Raw genomic sequence first — 23,246 nt, 5'->3', positions numbered from 1 at the left:
TTGATAAACCTTTAGCCAGACTCACCAAGAAGAAAAAAAAGAGGACCCAAACAAACAAAATAAGAAATGAAAGAGGAAAAATAACAGCCAATACCACAGAGATACAAAAAGTCATGAGAATGTTATCAACAATTATATGCCAATAAACTGAACAACCTAGAAGAAATGGACACATTCCTAGAAACATACAGCCTGCCAAGACTGAGTCAAGAAGAAACAGACAATTGAAACAGACTGCTCACTAAAAGCGAAATTGAATCTGTAATAAAACTCCCAGCAAACAAAAGTCCAGAACAGGATAACCTCACAGGATAATTCTACTAAACATATAAAGAAGAGCTAAGACCTATCCTTCTCAAACTATTCCCCCAAATTGAAGAGGAAACACTCCCAAATTCGTTCCAGAAGGCCACTGTTACCCTGATACCAAAATCAGACAAAGACACTAGAAAGAAAAGAAAATATATTTCATGAATATATATGTAAAAATCTTCAACAAAATATTAGCAAACCAAATTCAACAATACATAAAAAGATCATGCACCATGATCAAGTTGGATTTATTCCAGGGCCACAAGGCTGGTTCAACATATGCAAGTCAATCAATGTGATACACCACATTAACAGAAGGAAAGACAAAAAAAAAAAACCCATGATCATTCCAACAGATGCAGAAAAAAATGTTTGACAAAATTCAACATCCATTCGCAATAAAAGCTCTCATCAAAGTTGGTATAGAGTAAACATATCTCAACATAATAAAGGCCATATATGAAAAACCCACAGCCAAAGTAGTATTCAACAGTGAAAAGCTGAAAAACTTCCCACCAAATTCAGGAACTAGACAAGAATGCCCACTCTCACCACATCTATTTAACATAGTATTGAAAGTCCTACTCACAGCAATCAGACAAGAAGGAAAAACAAGTATCAAAATTGGAAAGAAAGGGGTAAAACTGTTACTATTTGCAGATTACATGATACTCTATACAAAGTACCCTAAAGCCTCCACCCAAAAACTATTAGAACTAAGAGATGAATTCAACAAGATTGCAGAATACAAGATTAAGATGTACTAAAGATGCTACCAAAAAACTACTTGAGCTCATCAATGAATTCGGTAAAGTTGCAGGACACAAAATTAATACACAGAAATCTGTTGCATTTCTATACACTAATAATGAATTATCAAAAAGAGAAAGTAAAAAAAAAAATCCCATTTAAAATTTCATCAGAAAAATAAAATACCTAGGTATAACCTTAAACAAGGAGGTGAAAACTCTGCAAACTATAAAACACTGATGAAGGGAATAGGAGATGATTCAAAGAAATGGAAAGATATCCTGTGCTCTTGGATTGGAAGAATTAATATTATTAAGATGGCCATACCACCCAAAGCAATCTACAAATTTAATGCAATCCCTGTCAAAATACCCATGACATTTTTCACAGAACTAGGACAAATAATCCTAAAATACATATAGAACCACAAAAGACCATGAGTTGCCAAAGCAATCCTGAAAAACAAAACAACAAAGCTGAAAGTATAATCCTCAGAGACTTCAGACTATACTACAAAGCTACAGTAATCAAGACAGTATGGTACTGGTACAAAACCAGACACAGAGATGAATGGAACAAAATAGAGCCCAGAAATAAATCCACACACCTATTGTCAATTAATCTACAACAAAGGGGGCAAGAATGTACAATGGAGAAAAGACAGTCTCTTTGGTGCTGGGAAAACTGGACAGCTACATGTAAAAGAATGAAATCAGAACATTCTCTAACACCATATATAAAAATAACACAAAATGGATTAAAAACCTAAATGTAAGACTGGAAACCATAAAAGTCCTAGAGAAAAACATAGGCAGAACACTCTTTAACATAAATCATAGCAATATTTTCTTGGATCAGTCTCCTAAGGCAAAAGAAATAAAAGCAAAAATAAATACATGGGACCCTATTAAACTTAAAATCTTTTGCACCGTAAAGGAAACCATCGACAAAACAAAAAGACAACCTACAAAATAGGAGAAAATATTTGCAAATGATATGACTGACAAGGAGTTTTAATATTCAAAATATACAAACACCTCATACAACTCAATATCAAAAACAACCAATCCAATCAGAAAATGGACAGAAGACTTGTATAGACATTTCTCCAAAGAAGATACACAAATGGCTAACAGGCACATGAAAAGATGCTCAACATCACTAATTATCAGAGAAATGCAAATCAAAACCACAATTAAATATCACCTCACACCTCTGAGAATGGCTCTCATCAAAAGTCTACAAATAACAAACATTGGAGAGGATGTGGAGAAAAGGGAACCCTGGTACACTGTTGGTGGGAATGTAAATTGGTGCAGCCACTGTGGAAAACAGTATAGAGGTTCCTTTAAAAAACTAAAAACAGAATTACCATATGATGAAGCAATTCCACTCCTGGGCACATATCCAAAAAACCTAAAACACTAATTCAAAAAGATATATGCACCGCAACGTTCACAGGAGCACTATTTACAACAGCCAAGACACAGAAACACGGAAGCTACCCAAGTACCCATCAACAGATGACTGGATTAAGATGTATACACACACACACACACACACACCACACACAAAATGGAATATTACTCAGCCATAAAAAAGAATGAAATACTGCCATTTGCAGCAACATGGACAGACCTAGAGAATATTATGCTTAGTAAAATAAGTCAGAGAGAGAAATACAAATACTATATTATATCACATGTGGAATCTAAAAAATAATACAAATGAATGTATATGCAAAACAGAAACAGAATCACAGATGTAGAAAACAAACTTGTAGTTACCAAAGGGGAGAGGGAAGTGGGGAGGGGCAAATTAGGGGTATGCTGTTAACAAATACAAACTGCTATAAATAAAATAGATATGCAACAAGAATATACTGTATAGCACACAGAATTACACCCAATATCTTTTGATAACCTATAATGGAATATAATCTGCAAAAAACCGAATCACTATGCTATACACCTGAAAATAACACAATATTGTAAATCAACTATAGTTCAACAAAAAAAAGAGGAAGAAAGAAAGCTCTGACAGGTCTTACAAAAAAATAAACCTGTCTAACTTTGAAAAATACAACAAAACCAATTTAAAAACAGCAATAAGAACATACCTATCAGTAATTACTTTAAAAGAAATGGACTAATGGACTAAATTCTCCCAACAAAAGACACAGAGTGCCTGAATGGGCAAAAAAACAAGATCCATATATATGCTGCTTACAAGAGACTCACTTCAGATCTAAAGACACAGACTAAAAGTGAGGACATGGAAAAAGGTATTCCATGAAAATGTAAATCAAAAGAAAGCCAGGGTAACAATACTTATATCAGACAAAGTAAAACAAAGACTGTTACAAGAGACAAAGAAGTACATTACATAATGATCAAGGGATTAATCAAAAAGATGATATAATAATTATAAATATATATGCACATATATATAGAAGTACCTACATACAAAGTACCTACAAACATATAGAAGTACCTAAATACATAGAAGTACCTACAAACATATAGAAGTACCTAAATACATAGTGCCAACATTAACAGACATAAAGGGAGTAATTGACAGTAACACAATAACAGCAGGGAACTTTAACATCCCACTTACATCAATAGACAGATTATCCAGACAGAAAATCAATAAAACACTGGCCTTTGATGACACATTAGACCAAAAGAACTCAATATATCTATACAGAACATTCCATCCAAAAGCAGCAGACTAGACATTCTTTTCACGTATACATGGAACCTTTTCCAGGATAGAGCACATGCTAGGCCACAAAAAAAATCAGTAAATTTAAGAAAATTCAATTCATATCAAGCATCTTTTCTGACCACAACACTATGAGACTAGAAATCAACTACAAAGAAAAAAACTACAAGGGAAAAAAACTCCCAAACATGTGAAGACTAAACAATATGCTACTAAACAACCAATGGATCACTGAAGAAATCAAAGAATAAATCAGAAAATACGTGGTGACAAATAAAAATGAAAACACAACAATCCAAAATCTAAGCAATGCAGCAAAAGCAGTTCTAAGAGGGAGGTTTACAGTGATACAAGTCTACCTCTCAGGAAACAAGAGAAATCTCAAATAAATAGTTTAAACTTACACCCAAAGGAAGTAGAAAAAGAACACACAAAACCCAAAGTTAGTAGAAGGAAGAAAATCATAAAAATCAGAACTAAATTTTTAAAAAGAGAGACTAAGAAAACAATAGAAAAGATCAACAAAACTAAGAGCTGGTTATTTGAAAAAATAGACAAAATTGATAAACTTTAATAAGAGACTCATCAAGAGAAAAACAGGGCCCAAATCAATAAAATCAGAAATAAAAAAGGATAAATACAACCAATACCACAGAAATACAAAGGATCATGAGAGATTACTATGAACAATTTTACACCAATAAAATGGACAGCCTAGAAGAAAAGGACAAATTCCTAGAATTGTACATTTTCTAAGACTGAACCAGGAAGACATAGAAAGAATAAACAGACCAAGTACCAGTAATGAAATTGAATCAGTAATTTTAAAAATTTCCAACAAACAAAAGGCCAGGACCAGATGGCTTCATAGGTGAATTTTACCAAACATTTAGAGGGGAATTAAAACCTATCCTTCTCAAACTATTCCAAAAAACTGCAGAGGTAGGAACTCTTCCAAACTAATCCTGCCAGGCCAGTATTATCCTATTAGCAAAACCAGTCAAAGATATCACAAAAACAAAAGATTACAGGCCAATATCATTGACGAACATAGATACAAAAATCCTCAACAAAATATTAGGAAACCAAATTCAACAATACATTAAAAGGATCATACACCATGATCAAGTGGGATTTATCCCAGGGATGCAAGGATGGCTCAATATCTGCACATTAATGTGATACACCACATTAACCAGTTGAAGAATAAAAATTATATGATCATCTCAATAGATGTGGAAAAAGTTTTTGACAAAATTCAATATCCATTTATGTTAAAAACTCTCCAGAAAGTGAGTATAGAGGGAACATATCTCAACATAATAAAGGTCATATATGACAAGCCCACAGCTAACATCATACTCAACAGTCAAAAGTATTTCCTTTAAAATCAGGAACAAGACAAGGATGCCCACACTCACCACTTCTACCTAACAAAGAATTGGAAATCCTAGCCACATCTATCATACAAGAAAAAGAAATAAAAAGAATCCAAATCGGAAAGGAAGAAGTAAAACTGTCACTGTGTGCATATGACATGATACTGTAAACAGAAAACCCTAAAGACACCACCAAAAATCTACTAGAACTCATCCATGAATTCGGTAAAGTTACAGGATACAAAATTAATACACAGAAATCTGCTGCAGTTCTATATACTAACAACAAACTATCAGAAAGAGAAATTAAGAAAGCAATCCCATTTACAATCACATCAAGGAGAATAAAATACCTATGAATAACTCTAAGTAAGGAAGTAAAAATCTCTACCTAGAAAACTATAAAACACTGATGAAAGAAATTGAAAACAAACAAGAAAAAGATGAAAAGATATACCATATTCATGGACTCAAAGAATTAATGTCATTAAAACAACCACACTACCCAAGGCAATCTACAAATTCAATGCATTCCCTATCAAAATAACAATGGCATTTTTCACTATACTACAATAATTCTAAAATTTGTATGGAAACACAAAAGACCTCAGATTGCCAAAACGATCTTGAGAAAGAACAAAGCAGGAGGTATCATGCTCCCTGATTTCAAACTCTACCACAAAGCTACAGTCATCAAAACAGTATGGTACTGGCACCAAAACAGACACGTAGATCAATGGAACAGAACAGAGAGCGCAGAACTAAGCCCATGCTTATATAATCAATTAACCTACAACAAAAGAGCAAGAAATACAATGGGGAAAAGACAGCCTCTTTAATAAATGGTATTGGGAACACTGGACAGCTACATGCAAAAGAATCAAACTGGACTACTCTCTCACACCATGCACAAAAATAAATTCAAAATGGATTGAAGACTTAAATGCAAGACCTGAAACCATAAAATTCCTAGGAGAAAACATAGGCAGTACACTATTTAACATCAGTGTTAGCAATATTTTTTTTGGATATGTTTCCTCAGGCAAGGGAAACAAAATCAAAATAAACAAATTGGACTATATCAAACTAAAAGACTTTTGCATAGAAAAGGAAACTATCAAAAAAATGAAAAGGCCACCTACTGAATGGGAGAAAATATTTGCAAATGATACATCCAAAAGGGGTTAATATCCACAATATACAAAGAAACAAAGAACTCATACAACTCAACATCAAAAAAAAACAAACAACCCCATTATAAAATAGGACAGGGAAAAGGATCTGAAGAGAGATTTTTCCAAAGACATAAAGATGTCCAACCGGCACATGAAAAGATGCTCATCACCACTAATCAGGGAAAGGCAAATCAAAACCACAATTAGATACCACCTCCCATCTGTCAGAATGGATATTATCAAAAGATAAGAGATAACAAGTGTTGGTGAGGATGTGGGACAAAGGGAACCCTCATGCATTGTTGGTGGGAATGTAAATTGGTGCAGCCACTATGGAAAACAGGATGGAGGTTTCTCAAAAAATTTAAAATACAATTGCCATATGATCTAGCAATTTCACTTCTGAGAATTTATCTGAAGGAAACAAAAACACTAATTCAAAAAGATATATGCACCCTTATGTGCACTGCAGCATTATTTACAATAGCTAAGATATGGAAGCAACATAAATGCCCATCAATTGATGAACAGATAAAGAATATGTGAGAAAGACAGATAGATAGATAACAGCCATAAAAAAAACGAAATCTTGTCATTTGCAACAAATAGGTGGACCCAGAGGGTATTATGTTGAAATAAGTCATACAGAGAAAGGCAAATACTGTATGATTTCACTTATATGTGAAATCTAAAAAACAAAACAAATGAACAGACACAACAAAACAGAAACAGAGTTATAGATACAGTGGAAAAACAGGTGGTTGCCAGAGGGGAGAGAGGTGAGGGTAGGAAAGAAATAGGCATAGAAGACTAAGAGGTACAAACTTCCAGTTGCAAAATAAATGAGTCACAGGTATGAAATGTACAGTGTGGGGAATATAGTCAATACCCATGTAATATCTTTGTATGGTGACATACTGTAACTAGACTTATCACAGTGAACATTTCGAAATGTACAGAAATATCAAATCACTGGTGTGCAACAGGAACTAGCATACTGTTTTAGGTCAATTATACTTCAAAACAAACAAAGTCATAAAACAGAGATGAGATTTATGGTTATGGGGGTGGGGAAAATAAGGGAGGACAAGGAGTTGGACGAAGACTGCCAAAAGGCACAAACTTCCAGTTATAAGATAAACAGTACTAGGGATGTAACGTACAATATGATATAATTCACACTGCTGTATGTTATTTATGAAAGTTGTTAAGACAGTAAATCTTAACAGTTCTCATCACAAGGAAAATTTTTTTTCTATTTCTTTCATTTTGTATCTATATGAGATGATGGATGTAGACTTATTATAATGTATGTAAGTCAAATCATTATGCTGTAGACCTTAAACTTATACAGTGCTGTATGACAATTATATCTCAAGAAAACTGGAAGAAAAAATAAAATAAAATACAATTAGATGCAAAAAATAAATACATTTAAAAAATAAAATTTATATGCAAAAGAATAATAAAGCTGGAGGAATCACACTACCCAAATCTAAGACTCACTATAAAGCTACAATAAACAAAACACTGGTGAATGGATAGACCACAAAAGTCAATGAAATAGAAATAGCCCAGAAGTAGACCCACACAAATATGGTCAATTGATTTCTTTTATAAATGTGCAAAAGTAACTCAATAGAAAAAGGAGTCTTAGGAATTCCCTGGCAGTCCAATGGTTAGGACTCTGCACTTTCACTGCCGAGAGCTCAGGTTCAATCCCTGGTCGAGGAACTTAGATCCCGCAAGCCGCCTGGTGCAGCCAAAAAAATAAATACATACATACACACATACATACATAAAGAAAAAGGAGAGTCTTTTCAACAAATGGTATTACCAATACTCTACATCAATCCAAAGTATTTAAATCTTAAATATCTCTCAAAGTAGTATCTCACTACTACCATCATCTCCCAGCCTAAGTTCTCTTCTCTGGCTCCTGTGATTGTCTGTCTATTCTTAACTGTTCTATCTTAATATATTGTGTTCTCCGTACTGCAAACCAAATGAGCTCTTCAAATTGCAAATCTGACCAATTTACTCCCTGCTGAAATTCTTTAGCGCTTCTCATTCCTCTTAGGATAAACATAAAATTCTGTTGATATGATTTTAAAGGGCCATGAATTAACAGGCTCCTACTACCTCTCTAGCCTCATTTTGCACCACACTCTTTCTTTCACTCCATGTTGTATTCACCATACTCCTTCCTATCAAAGAAACTTTGCACATATTTTCTCCACCTGATAAGCACTTCCCTTCCTTCTCTGGATTCCAGTTCAATCTTTACTTTTTCAAAAAACGTCTCCTAAACTCTCTAAATAGTTCAAATCCCTTTATTACACTGTGAACTAATCCTTTATTGCCCTTGACACCATTGTAATATTACCTTTGAATGACTGCTTGTATTTAAGTGTGAGTATTTCATGACTAGCTCCATGAAAACAGGATATGCATCCATTTGCTCCCCAGTGCATCCCCAGAGTATACCATAAAAGGAACTCAACAAATATTTGTTAAATGAATAAATGTATCTTATTCATCCCTCACAACCACCCTATGAGATATGTACAATTATTTCCCCCATTTCATAAAAATGGAAAAACCATTTTCATGGAAAAACCAAGGCATCAAGAATTTAGGTAAATTGCTCTAGGACATACAGTTAAGAAGTAAAAAGCTGGATACCATCAAAGCATTATGATTCTAAGGACCAAGATATTAATTATGCTCTACTGGCTATTCAAATATAACAAAACCTAAACCAATCCTTGTCCATGTAGGAGTGTAAAAATAATACTTTAGTATTAATTCATTCAACAAATATTTATTAAGTGCTTACAAAGTGTCAGTTACTGTGCTAAGTACTGAGGTTACGGGGCAAACAGGACAAAGGTTCTTAGCCCTTATAGGAGCATTCCACTATTTATTTATTGACCACCTACTATGTGCCATCTACTGTGCTAAGTAAAGGAGACTCTAAAGGGCGAAAAAAGCCTTAAATAATTATACCAAAAATAAATTTCATTTGTGATAAGTGCTATAAAGGAAAAATTCAGGGTGCTATAGGAACAAGCTATATAGAGACCTAAACTAGCTAGGAATGTCAAGAGAGATTTCTAAAGAATTGATATTTAAGCTGAGACCTGAAGTATAAATTTACATTATCAAATTTGAAAGAAATGTAAATATTATTATTTGCAAGAATTTGTGCAAAAGCAATTCACTGAAGAAAGGATAAGCATTTGGAAATAGTGCTTCCCAAGAGATGGAAGAATTAGGAGTTGCAAAATCAGGTAGAGATGTGATTGGTTAAACCCAAAATCAAAGATCTGTAATCATAAACAATATTGTCTTCTATAAGCAAAGGTTGGCAAACTACAGCCTCTGAGACAAAATCAGCCCACAACCGTCTTTTGTAGGCCCTTGAACTAAGAATGGTTCTTACATTTTTATAAGATTGTTAAAAATAAAAGAAAAAAAATGGAGGGGGAGGAGAAAATTAACATTCTGTATATAGCCACAAAGCCTAAAATATTTACTATCTAGTCCTTTACAAAAAAAGTTTACCAACCCATGCTCTACACACTATAATCAAGTAAAACATAATGAAGCCTTATCCTAACAAATTCATTAAATATGATTCTATTTGAATACTAAACATAGATACTGAATAGATATCATACATATCTTTCTCAAAATTGCAGCTTTGTGGCTCAAAGTTATCAAACACACACCAAATTTACAATCAGCTACATAATAGGCATATTTGATCTCACTTAAATGTACTATCAACACATGCTTAAGTAATATAAACACCTACACCGACAGTTATCAAAATATACTATAAAAATTGATAGAGATAAGAAATGTGGCTTCACTAAAACCAAATGTAGTTTTTTTATATTTTAGTTGAAAAACTACCATAAGACATCTATAGGATGAGAGTCTAAGTCACTGGATTTAATACTATTTTGAAAAATAACTGCTACATATTAATAAGAGAAACCATACACTTACCAAGATTTTTTTCAATTCTTCAAGTTCTACTTCTTTGTTATTTTTAAGCTTAGTCATCTCTTCTAAAAAAATCAAAAGAATATAAGTGCGTTAAAAGCTGGATTTAAAAAAATGGGAAAGGAGAGACAAGAAATAAGAATTCCATTTGAAAGGGAAAAACCAAAAGAGATGGGTTAATGCAACTAGAGTGCTGTAAAGCATAGAGGAAGTCCAAATGGAACTATGCTAAATAATAATGGATAAATATTAATAGTACTGTTTCTATAAAATTAATTCCACAACCAAATGAGCCCAAAGTTCATTAAACAAAATAAGCAATGGATCTATATAAAATGAAGTCACACAGCTTAGGTAAAAATAGTTTATTTTTTAAAACTCAAGGATTGGTTAAAGACAGTGGACTGATTGGGACTTCCCTGGTGGTCCAGTGGGTAAGACTCCATGCTCCCAATGCAGGGGGCCCGGGTTCGATCCCTGGTCAAGGAACTAGATCCCACATGCATGCCGCAACTAAGAAGTCCACACACCGCAACTAAAAGTTCCCACATGCCACAACCAAGACCCACGCAACCAAAATAAATAAGTAAACTTTTTTAATAAAATAAAATAAAGACAGTAGACTGAGTATGTGTCCACTCTCTCTCACCCCCAATCCCATAAATTAAAAGAAAAATTTTATATATATATATACACACACACACACACACATTAACAAAACAAGACAGCCTAACGTTAACAAACCAAAACGTTGAAGAATCCTTGGAGGCTGAGGGGGAAGAACTCATATTAATTCAATAAGGTTATGTGAACAACTATACCAGGTGACCACACCCCCCACCACACAGCCCATCTCAGGTTAAATCAAGGATTCTGGGAGTTAGACCCAAAGGGACTAATTCCCAGCTCATAAACTCTAAGCAAAATAAGCATTCCCTATAACCAAAAGACAGGCTATCAAGCCCACCCTTCCTTATAGCACCTCCCATCTCTCCCCATAATCAGAAGAATCAGATTGCAACACACACGTGGGTGAATATGGATTCTCAAATACTTAGATGAGTAAACAATCAAGAATCAACAATTAGTGAAGAAGAGCAAAACCATGAAAGAGAGGTACAAATTCAATTAAGAGAACTAAAATAAAATCCAAGGAGAAAAAATTTTATAATTGCTAAGTATAGTTAAGTTCCAACAGGATACTATAGCCATGAAATAAATTACCTAGAGCTCTTTAAAAATTTAAAATAGACAACTAAGATTTTTAAAATAGCAAAACAAACATACCTGAAGATTGAATTAGGAGGAGGATGCAAAAAAAAAAATTTTTCCCCAAGTTCTGCAGAAAAAGAACTAGCAGGTAGAAAGTGTAAGGGAAAAACTTTAAAACATGAAGGATAGATCCAGAATTTGCAAAATCTACTTATCAGGACTTACGGAGAGAGAGGGAGAGGGAGAGAGAGAACAATGACACGAGAAGAGAAAAAAAAAGGGAAGAAAATTTTTCGGAGCTGAAGACAGACAAAATGTCCTCAGATTAATGGGCTCACCAAATGCTAGGAGAAGTATGATGATTCCATTTTTAAAAGACATTCTTTCATAGCTGTACCATTTGAATAGCCTCCAATCTGATTTCTCCACTTCTATTCCTCACTACCAACACTCCCCACCCAACATCAAATTTACCTTCCATACAGAAGTGACAATGATCCTTTAAAAATGCAAACAAGATCATGTCATTCCTCTAATTAAAATCTTTCAGTGGTGTTCCTTTGACAGAAGAATAAAAGCAAAATTCCTTTCCTTGGCCCTACCTGATTTGGTCCTTATCACCCCATACTCACTTCATTCCCCTTTCCATATTTCTTCTTACACTTAGTCACAAAGGTTTTCATTCACTCACATGTATTAACCAAGCTCCTTCACACCTCAGGGCATTTCTACATGCTTTTCCTCCTGACTGAAAAGCTCTCTCCAACTCACATGCTTTCCCTTAACTAAATCTCACTTATTTAGGTCTCAGTTTAAGGCCATCCTTGATCACCAAATCTAGATTAGGCCTTATTATTTTCTTATATTTTGTCATTTTCATTTCCTTCATAGCACTTATCCCAATTTGTAATTAAATATTTATTTGTAATTATTCATTTTATGTGTCTCCAAGTAGAGTGCAAAATCTCATGAGAACAAAGACCATGTCTGTTATGTTCCTAATTAATATCCAAAGCTAAATGAGAAACATCTAAGTCTAATTTCAATAGTTATTGTAGTATCTAATAGCCAAAGAAGAAGCAATAGAAAAAACTAGAGGGAGAATCTATTATACAACCAGAGTGAAAATAAATGTGGGCACAGAGATAGAAAACTGACCACAGGAGTAAAACCTGTTTAGAGCTATATTAGACTGAACTGAAGATGGGAGACACATGAAGAAGCAAAGAAAACTGTACCAAGTAAAGAAACACAAAAAACTATTTGACAAAGATTCTGAATTTACAGTTGTCTTTAACTTACTTGGTATGCACTACCTCATTCTTTAAATGAACAATGAAGAGACAAAGAGTTTGAACTTAGGCAATTAGATGGCTTTTAAATCTGCAACACAGAATAGTCAGATTTGTATTTTTAAAGGAACACTCTAGCATAAATGCAGAGAATGAACAAAAGGTAGACAAGACTGGAAACAAAAAGATTGATTCTAAAGATGCTGCAATTAGTTCTGGTCAGAGATGTCTGGTTCCAATCTAATGTCAAGATATAAGGGGTAGAGTAGGCTGTATCTGAGGAGTGCAGAGAATAACAGTGGTCTTAGGATAGCTCAATGATTGTAACTCCTGAGGGGACAATGGAGGCATACACTAACCAAGATGTAAGCCTATGAAAATATCATTAAGGAAGAATGCAAAGTGTAGCCAGGAAACAATGCAGTAAGAATGAGGGCTACTGCGGTAAGAAAGAAGGTTATGAATAAAGGCCAAAGCAAATAGAAGCCTAATAAACACAAAAAGAGATGAACAAAGATGAGGACAAATGAGGGTAATATGAAGCATGGTTTGATGATAATGTCCCAGATACAATTTGTGGTCCATTATGTTACTCACATGCATCCCTCTCCTAGGCTAAGAGAATGTGCTTGAAACTCTAAAAACCAGGAAAGAGGAAATGAGGACTTGAACTGTTCTAGGTCTCTGGAGATGAAGAAAAGGGGGAAGATTCAAAAGATGTTTAAGAGTTAAAAATTCTTAAATTAGTTAGATTTTAAGAGCTAGATATTAAGAGTTAGAAACAACAGCATTAGATAACCAATTAGAAGTGAAAGATAAGGGAGAAAGAAGATTTTTTGGTTTTGAGAATTATACTATCAACCAAAGAAGGAAATAAACTAATGTTGAGTACTTACATCATTGCTAATTATACTCTCCTAAACATAATATTTTGTACACTCCATCATTCTCTACAACTATCCAAATCCTCTCTATACCTTAAACTCTACTTTGTTTTTTAAATCTACCTCTTCTATAAAGTCTTTTCCAACTCTGCAGTCCACATTGATACCTTTGGCTTCCTCTTGTTAACAGCATTAACACATTTCCATTAATAAGAAATCTGTGAGCATTCACTCCAAATATATAAATATTTATACAATACAAATACATATTTATATTTTATAAATTTACATAAAATATATATATTATATTATTCATTATAAAACATATATAAAGCATTAAAAATAAATAGAAATAGAAGTTCTAATACTTCCTTCCCTAATCCTAAATAGAAGTCTCTCTCACTCCTTTAATTTTTGAAACATGGTTCTAATGATTTTATGAATTCAAACTTTCTCCTACAATAATTAGAGATTTCTCAAGAACATGGTATTTCACTTCTTGTATATGTTTCCACCTAAGACAGTGCTAAAAACCACACATAGAACTATTTCACAGTTCTGGAATTCCTTATCCAAACTTCTCATAATATATTGCTCTACTAAGAGAAAAATCATATTATGCATTCGATCTTTCAATATGACAATAACAGCCACTTATATTCAATATCAGATTGAATTATTCCTTAGTCTACAACATTCAATTGACCAATTCTAAAGAACATAGGTATATGCAGTGATTTAAGACAGTATGTTATGCTCTAAAGGAAGATTTAAAAAATGGGTGAAAAATGCATTCACAATCATTCTAATGTAAAATAATAACTAAAAATATTATTTACCATTGGATAGTACAATTTTGGATGTTCAAAACTGTGAGTCTAGTCTATAGTGTAAAAGTAAACATTGCAAAAGGAAAATCATAAATAGGGTTTCAAAGGTCAACCAAACATCCTAACAGGCACTACTGCTTACAATTATTTTAATTATATAAGTATTCAAAGTTAATAATAAAGATTATAGAAAGTTATAGAGATTTCCAGAAAAATGCCTGCCAATCCATGAATTATCTTAATTTATAAAATAACTCTTTTCACCAAAATTGGAAAAAAATGTTTATAATTCTCCACAATTGTAAATATGAAGCTTTATAAATATGAAGCATAGACTTATTAGAATTAGCTAACTAAAAGGTCATAAATTCACAAAATAACTATAAACTTCTCTCTCTTTTAGCCATGAAAGTTGAGTATTAAAAACACCACATGATAAAATAGGGTCACATTTTCCTGTAAATAGTTCATAACCCAACATGGCTAATAAATGAAATTTCAAAATTCAATCAAAATATAAGACATTTCCCACTAAGAATTACTATTAAGGCCTCTGAATACTAAATTAAGAAAAAAAAGACTACAGGAGGAAGACATTCCACCCGTGGGCAGCAGCTTCAGGCCATGCTCCAGAGTTCCAGCCTACCCTACACATTTCAGACTTGCCTAGCCAGCCACTACAATCTTGAGAATGCATCAAGTGCACGTTTATAACACTCTATGGAAGGAATCTTCTCTTCCCATATGCAAGGCCTAAAAACCCATGGCAATTGTCTAGAAAGACAGCAAGGGGTAAAAGGCAGTTTCATGCACAAGCCTCTTAGATACCCTCATCCACCAGCGGGCAGAGAGCAGAAGCAAGAAGAATTACAATCCTGCAACCGGTGGAATGAAAACCACATTCACAGAAAGATAGACAAGATGAAAAGGCAGAGGGCTATGTACCAGATGAAGGAACAAGATAAAACCCCAGAAAAACAACTAAATGAAGTGGAGATAGGCAACCTTCCAGAAAAAGAATTCAGAATAATGATAGTGAAGATGATCCAGGACCTCAGAAAAAGAATAGAGGCAAAGATCAAGAAGATGCAAGAAATGTTTAACAAAGATCTAGAAGAATTAAAGAACAAACAGAGATGAACAGTAAAATAACTGAAATGAAAACTACACTAGAAGGAATCAACAGAAGAATAACTGAGGCAGAAAAAAGGATAAGTGACCTGGAAGACAGAATGGTGGAATTCACTGCTGCAGAACAGAATAAAGAAAAAGGAATGAAAAGAAATGAAGACAGGCTAAGAGACCTCTGGGAAAACATTTAAACGCAACAACATTCGCATTATAGGGGTGCCAGAAAGAGAAGACAGAGAGAAACGACCCAAGAAAATATTTGAAGAGATTATAGTCGAAAACTTCCCTAACATGGGAAAGGAAATAGCCACCCAAGTCCAGGAAGCGCAGAGAGTCCCATACAGGATAAACCCATGGAGAAACACGCCGAGACACATAGTAATAAAATTGGCAAAAATTAAAGACAAAGAAAAATTATTGAAAGCAACAAGGGAAAAACGACAAATAACATACAAGGGAACTCCCATAAGGTTAACAGCTGATTTCTCAGCAGAAACTCTACAAGCCAGAAGGGAGTGGCATGATATACTTAAAGTGATGAAAGGGAAGAACCTACAACCAAGATTACTCTACCTGGCAAGGATCTCATTCAGATTCGATGGAGAAATCAAAAGCTTTACAGACAAGCAAAAGCTAAGAGAATTCAGCACCACCAAACCAGCTCTACAACAAATGCTAAAGGAACTTTGCTAAGTGGGAAACACAAGAGAAGGAAAAGACCTACAAAAACAAACCCAAAACAATTAAGAAAATGGTCATAGGAACATACATATCAATAATTACCTTAAACATGAATGGATTAAATGCTCCAACCAAAAGACACAGGCTTGCTGAATGGACATAAAAACAAGACCCATATATATGCTGCCTACAAGAGACCCACTTTAGGCCTAGGGACACATACAGACTGAAAGTGAGGGCATGGAAAAAGATATTCCATGCAAATGGAAATCAAAAGAAAGCTGGAGTAGCAATATTCATATCGGATAAAATAGACTTTAAAATAAAGAATGTTACAAGAGACAAGGAAGGACACTACATAATGATCAAGGGATCAATCCAAGAAGAAGATATAACAATTATAAATATATATGCACCCAACATAGGAGCACCTCAATACATAAGGCAACTGCTAACAGCTATAAAAGAGGAAATCGACAGTAACACAATAATAGTGGGGGACTTTAACACCCCACTTACACCAATGGACAGATCATCCAAACAGAAAATTAATAAGGAAACACAAGCTTTAAATGACACACTAGACCAGATAGATTTAACTGATATTTATAGGACATTCCATCCAAAAACAGCAGATTACACTTTCTTCTCAAGTGCACATGGAATATTCTCCAGGATAGATCACCTCTTGGGTCACAAATCAAGCCACAGTAAATTTAAGAAAATTGAAATCATATCAACCATCTTTTCTGACCACAATGCTATGAGATTAGAAATGAATTACAGGGAAAAAAATGTAAAAACCACAAACGCATGGAGGCTAAACAATACGTTACTAAATAACCAAGAGATCACTGAAGAAATCAAAGAGGAAATCAAAAAATGCCTAGAGACAAATGACAATGAAAACACGATGATCCAAAACCTATGGGATGCAGCAAAAGCAGTTCTAAGAGGGAAGTTTATAGCTATACAAGCCTACCTAAAGAAACAAAAAAAAACTCAAATAAACAATCTAACCTTACACCTGAAGGCACTAGAGAAAGAAGAACAAACAAAACCCAAAGTTAGCAGAAGGAAAGAAATCCTAAAGATCACAGCAGAAATAAATGAAATAGAAACAAAGAAAACAATAGCAAAGATCAATAAAACTAAAAGCTGGTTCTTTGAGAAGATAAACGAAATTGGTAAGCCATTAGCCAGACTCATCAAGAAAAAGAGGGAGAGGACTCAAATCAATAAAATCAGAAATGAAAAAGGAGAAGTTACAACAGACACCGCAGAAATACAAAGCATCCTAAGAGACTACTACAAGCAACTCTATGCCAATAAAATGGACAACCTGGAAGAAATGGACAGATTCTTAGAAAGGTATAACCTTCCAAGACTGAACCAGGAACAAATAGAAAATAATATGAATGGACAAATCACAAGTAATGAAATTGAAACTGTGATTAAAAATCTTCCAACAAACAAAAGTCCAGGACCAGATGGCTTCACAGGTGAATTCTATCAAACATTTAGAGAAGAGCTAACACCCATCCTTCTCAAACTCTGCCAAAAAATTGCAGAGGAAGGAACACTCCAAAACTCATTCTATGAGGCCACCAGCACCCTGATACCAAAACCAGACAAAGATATTACAATAAAAGAAAATTACAGACCAATTATTACTGATGAACATAGATGCAAAAATCCTCAACAAAATACTAGCAAACAAAATACAACAACACATTAAAAGGATCATACACCATGATCAAGTGGGATTTATCCTAGAGATGCAAGGATTCTTCAATATACGCAAATCAATCAGTGTGATACACCATATTAACAAATTGAAGAATAAAAACCATATGATCATCTCAATAGATGCAGAAAAAGCTTTTGACAAAATTCAACACCCATTTATGATAAAAACTCTCCAGAAAGTGGGAATAGAGGGAACCTACCTCAACATAATAAAGGCCATATATGACAAACCCACAGCAAACATCATTCTCAATGGTGAAAAACTGAAAGTATTTCCTCTAAGATCAGGAACAGGACAAGGATGTCCACTCTCACCACTATTATTCAACATAGTTTTGGAAGTCCTAGCCACAGCAATCAGAGAAGAAAAAGAAATAAAATGAATACAAATTGGAAATGAAGAAGTGAAACTGTCACTGTTTGCAGATCACATGATACTATACATAGAGAATCCTAAAAATGCCACCAGAAAACTACTAGAGCTAATCAATGAATTTCGTAAAGTTGCAGGATACAAAATTAATGCACAGAAATCTCTTGCATTCCTATATACTAATGATGAAAAATCTGAAGGAGAAATTAAGGAAATACTGTCATTTACCATTGCAACAAAAAGAAAATACCTAGGAATAAACCTACCTAGGGAGACAAAAGACCTGTATGCAGAAATCTATAAGACACTGATGAAAGCAATTAAAGATGATACCAACAGATGGAGAGATATGCCATGTTCTTGGATTGGAAGAATCAGTATTGTGAAAATGACTATACCACCCAAAGCATCTACAGATTCAACGCAATCCCTATCAAATTACCAGTGGCAATTTTTACAGAATTAGAACAAAAAATCTTAAAATTTGTATGGAGACACAAAAGACCCCGAATAGCCAAAGCAGTCTAGAGGGAGAAAAACAGAGCTGGAGGAATCAGACTCCCTGACTTCAGACTATATTACAAAGCTACAGTAATCAAGACAATATGGTACTGGCACAAAAACAGAAATATAGATCAACGGAACAAGATAGAAAGCCCAGAGATAAACCCATGCACCTATGGTCAACTAATCTATGACAAAGGAGGCAAGGATATACAATGGAGAAAAGACAGTCTCTTCAATAAGTGGTGCCAGGAAAACTGGACAGCTACATGTAAAAGAATGAAATTAGAACACTCCCTAACACCATACACAAAAATAAACTCAAAATGGATTCGAGATCTAAATGTAAGACCGGACACTATAAAACTCTCAGAGGAAAACATAGGAAGAACATTCTTTGACATAAATCACAGCAAGATCTTTTTTGATCCACCTCCTAGAGTAATGGAAATAAAAACAAAAATAAACAAATGGGACCTAATGAAACTTAAAACCTTTTGCACAGCAAAGGAAACCACGAACAAGATGAAAAGACAACCCTCAGAGTGGGAGAAAATATTTGCAAACAAATCAGCAGACAAAGGATTAATCTCCAAAATATATAAACAGCTCATGCAGCTCAATATTAAAAAAAAAAAAAACCCAATCCAAAAATGCAAAGAAGACCTAAATAGACATTTCTCCAAAGAAGACATACAGATGGCCAAGAAGCACATGAAAAGATGCTCAACATCACTAATTATTAGAGAAATGCAAATCAAAACTACAATGAGGTATCACCTCACACCAGTTAGAATGGGCATCATCAGAAAACCTACAAACAGCAAATGCTGGAGAGGGTGTGGAGAAAAGGGAACCCTCTTGCACTGTTGGTGGGAATGTAAATTGATGCAGCCACTATGGAGAACAGTATGGAGGTTCCTTAAAAAACTAAAAATAGTATTACCATCTGACCCAGCAATCCCACTACTGGGCATATACCCAGAGAAAACCATAATTCAAAAAGACACATGCACCCCAATGTTCACTGCAGCACTATTTACAATAGCCAGGTCATGGAAGCCAGCTAAAAGCCCATCGACAGACGACTGGATAAAGAAGTTGTGGTACATATATACAATGGAATATTACTCAGCCATAAAAAGGAATGAAATTGGGTCATTTGTTGAGATGTGGATGGATCTAGAGACTGTCATACAGAGTGAAGTCAGAAAGAGAAAAAGAAATATCGTATATTAACGCATATATGTGGAACCTAGAAAAATGGTACAGGTGAACCGGTTTGCAGGGCAGAAATTGAGACACAGATGTAGAGAACAAATGTATGCACACCAAGGGGGGAAAGCTTCGGGGGTGGGATGAACTGGCGGATTGGGATTGACATGTATACACTGATGTGGATAAAACTGATGACTAATAAGAAACTGCTGTATAAAAATATATACATATAAAAAAAAAGACTACAAAAACATCTCTTAGGCTCCTTACACTTCTAGGTATCTATGAGCTGCATAATGAAACTGAAAAGTCTTTCTTAAGATTTAAATTTTCTATCTTTGAAAAATTAAATTAATAGTTATCAAATAATCACTATTGGTAAATGATGGAGGAGAAATTATATTTTACTCTGAAATAATGTTGATGGTTTTATAATTGGCTAATATTATCATGTACATATGTTATTCTCTAAAACTTACCCAGATCACTTGATTTCTTCTGAAGCTCCATGGTAAGTACTTTCAATTGATCTTCACTTCTTTCCAATCTTGTAAAATATATTAGTTCATAATGTAAAATATTCTTTTAGTCAGAATTCATCTAGTAACTAAAACTGGTGCAATTTAGCAACAGTATATCTTATCATAGATTCACTCATTCAATTATTACACATTTCTTGACAACCTACTTTGTGCCAGATAGTGTAACATTTCAAAACAAGATATTACTATTATACATACACAGTTGTATATTAATTACATCTACATAAAACCTCAAACTTATTGTCATGATTTATCTCTTAGCTATCGATGATAATCAAATTAATGCATCCTAGAACTTTGAAAGAGATTGAGTATATAACTACTATTATACTGAATTCTGCCTTAGGAACAATATAAATATGAGAATTATCCAATTCACTTAACTCCACTGGCTTTCCATTTCCTCATCTATAAAACTGAGGTAATTGGAACAGATGACATCCAAGGTCACTTAAAATTTGAAAATTTGAAAATCACCTGGATAGGTCAATCAAGAATATACAAGATTAGCTGAGCTAGAATATCTAGTTTTCCTTCCTTCACTATACACAAGCAGTAGAGAAGAAACCCTACTAGGCCCAGGTCATGGCTTCAGAGAGAAGCTTATTCCTCTCTTTCATCTTCCAGACTTAATTAACCCTTATACTAATGGGACAAAAATAATTACCTAGGCCTCATAACACAACTTTATATAAACATTTCCTTAATACAAAGTAGTGGAAAACAGAGGAAGTTTTTAACTCAAGTTTTAGAAAAACTATTTAGATGAAATGCAGATGAATATTTTATATATACCTAACCATATTCATTAATCCATTGATTTATTAAAAATGTTTGAGTACCTACTCTGTACCAGGCTAGTTGCTAAATTTATAAATCAGAAAGAAGGTTACAGACCCCCGTAAAACAAACCAACAACCTAGGAAGTTATTTCTATATAATAACCCACAGTTTAATTAAATATGTGATATCACTGCATCAGCCCTTATGAGCTTGTCTATATTGCTTAACTCTATAAAAAGCATGCATGGGAACTATCCTAGAGAATACCTGCTATCTTTTCCTGGGATACCTGCCTACGCAATACAAACTCTTAAAATGTGTTCCCACTTTATATATAAAAAAGAGACTTGGTTATAGTTGTTACAGGAATTACAAATCAGTTGTCAATGAATAGAAAATGGCACTGAATATTAGAAGTAAATTGTTTTTATTCAGCTAAATAAGAAGTATTTTTACCTTTGCTGTTCTGTTGTCAATAATTCTTTCAAGTTGCAGGTAGTAGTTTTAAGTTCAGTAACCACAAATGAATGGGCAGCTTTAGCTTCATTAAATTCTTCCATTTGCGCTTCTTTTTCTCCAGTGAGCTGATATATTTTTTTTGTTGCTATTTGTAAATCTTCCTCTAAAGCCTTTTGAGTACTCTAAATGAAATAAAGTACAAAAAAAAACCCTATGAACCACGGGCCTTAAGAAAAAAGGCTGAATTCATCTGCTTTCTGTAATTCACTGCCTCTCCCTCCCTCTCTCCTTATCCTTTCACCCCTCCTCTACTCCACCCTGGCCAATCTGGAGTGCCACACCCACTACTCTTATTTCAATTCACCATTCCTCCAAAGCCCACCTATACTCCCAACCTCTCCATGGAGTCTTCCTAACCAATGCAGCCCATAATGTTCTTTCAATTCTTAGAAATATTGTAGAATTTTTGCCTGAATCATGTTGGTATCTAGCATAGTCTTGTATTTGTTATACTTTTGATATGTTTTTATCAAATGTCTCTAAACTATAAGCATTTGTAGACAGAGATTGTATCTTCTCTATTTGAAGCTTCAGGTCCTTGTACATAGTATTAGCATTCAATAAATATTTGTTGACTGACTGATGGTGTGAGAATTATCACACACTAATCAGTTTTTAAATCATACCACACTTCTTTGCAAAGACATTTTAATATCTTCTAGTTCTGATGTCAAATGATCCTGCTTCTCATTTGATTCTTTTAAGTTTTCATTCTGTAATTCTAAAAGAGAAAGTTGTAGATAGTTAATACTTAATAAAAAATACATACCAAGAAAACAAATTATTTGTAACAATTACTTTTTCCTCTATTACATACTCCAAAATGAGAGAGAATTATGCATATACAGATGCACTGATATCATCACCTTTTACTGACCTTTCAAGATTGTTATTGCCCAAGGACTCAAAGGTGAATATATAGGGACATTTTGTGCTACATTTTTTAGTAGTAGCTAAGCATTGGAAACAACCTAAATATCCAAAAGGAGACATTAAATTATGGTGATACAATGGTATATCATGTAGCCAGCCACTGTAAATGATGATATAGACGTTCATTTATTTATTACTAATTTGGATATTCATAAAACTCATAGAATAAAAAGGTCAAGTTAAAAACAGTATTTATATAAATAGTGCATGTGAAAGGAAAGAATACACATAAAAATCT

General features: G+C 33.9%; 1 protein-coding gene across 2 annotated transcripts in view; it reads right to left on the bottom strand.

Annotated features, from left to right (window-relative positions):
- SYCP1 (synaptonemal complex protein 1) overlaps positions 1 to 23,246 on the bottom strand; it is a 169,399-nt gene that overhangs the window by 95,477 nt on the left and 50,676 nt on the right. For both annotated transcript variants that reach the window (XM_036867739.1, XM_036867746.1), the window contains exons 12-15: positions 22,702 to 22,796; positions 22,013 to 22,197; positions 20,711 to 20,778; positions 10,361 to 10,422 (exon numbers count right to left, since the gene is read on the bottom strand). In XM_036867739.1, the coding sequence (XP_036723634.1) occupies positions 10,361 to 10,422; positions 20,711 to 20,778; positions 22,013 to 22,197; positions 22,702 to 22,796 (410 nt within the window). The remainder of the gene's footprint in view (positions 1 to 10,360; positions 10,423 to 20,710; positions 20,779 to 22,012; positions 22,198 to 22,701; positions 22,797 to 23,246) is intronic.

This window comes from Balaenoptera musculus, chromosome 1, assembly GCF_009873245.2.
Source record: "Balaenoptera musculus isolate JJ_BM4_2016_0621 chromosome 1, mBalMus1.pri.v3, whole genome shotgun sequence".
In the NCBI taxonomy this organism is placed as follows: domain Eukaryota; kingdom Metazoa; phylum Chordata; class Mammalia; order Artiodactyla; family Balaenopteridae; genus Balaenoptera; species Balaenoptera musculus.
The sequence above is the reverse complement of the archived record's forward strand: the minus strand, read 5'-3'. Positions and strand labels throughout refer to the sequence as shown.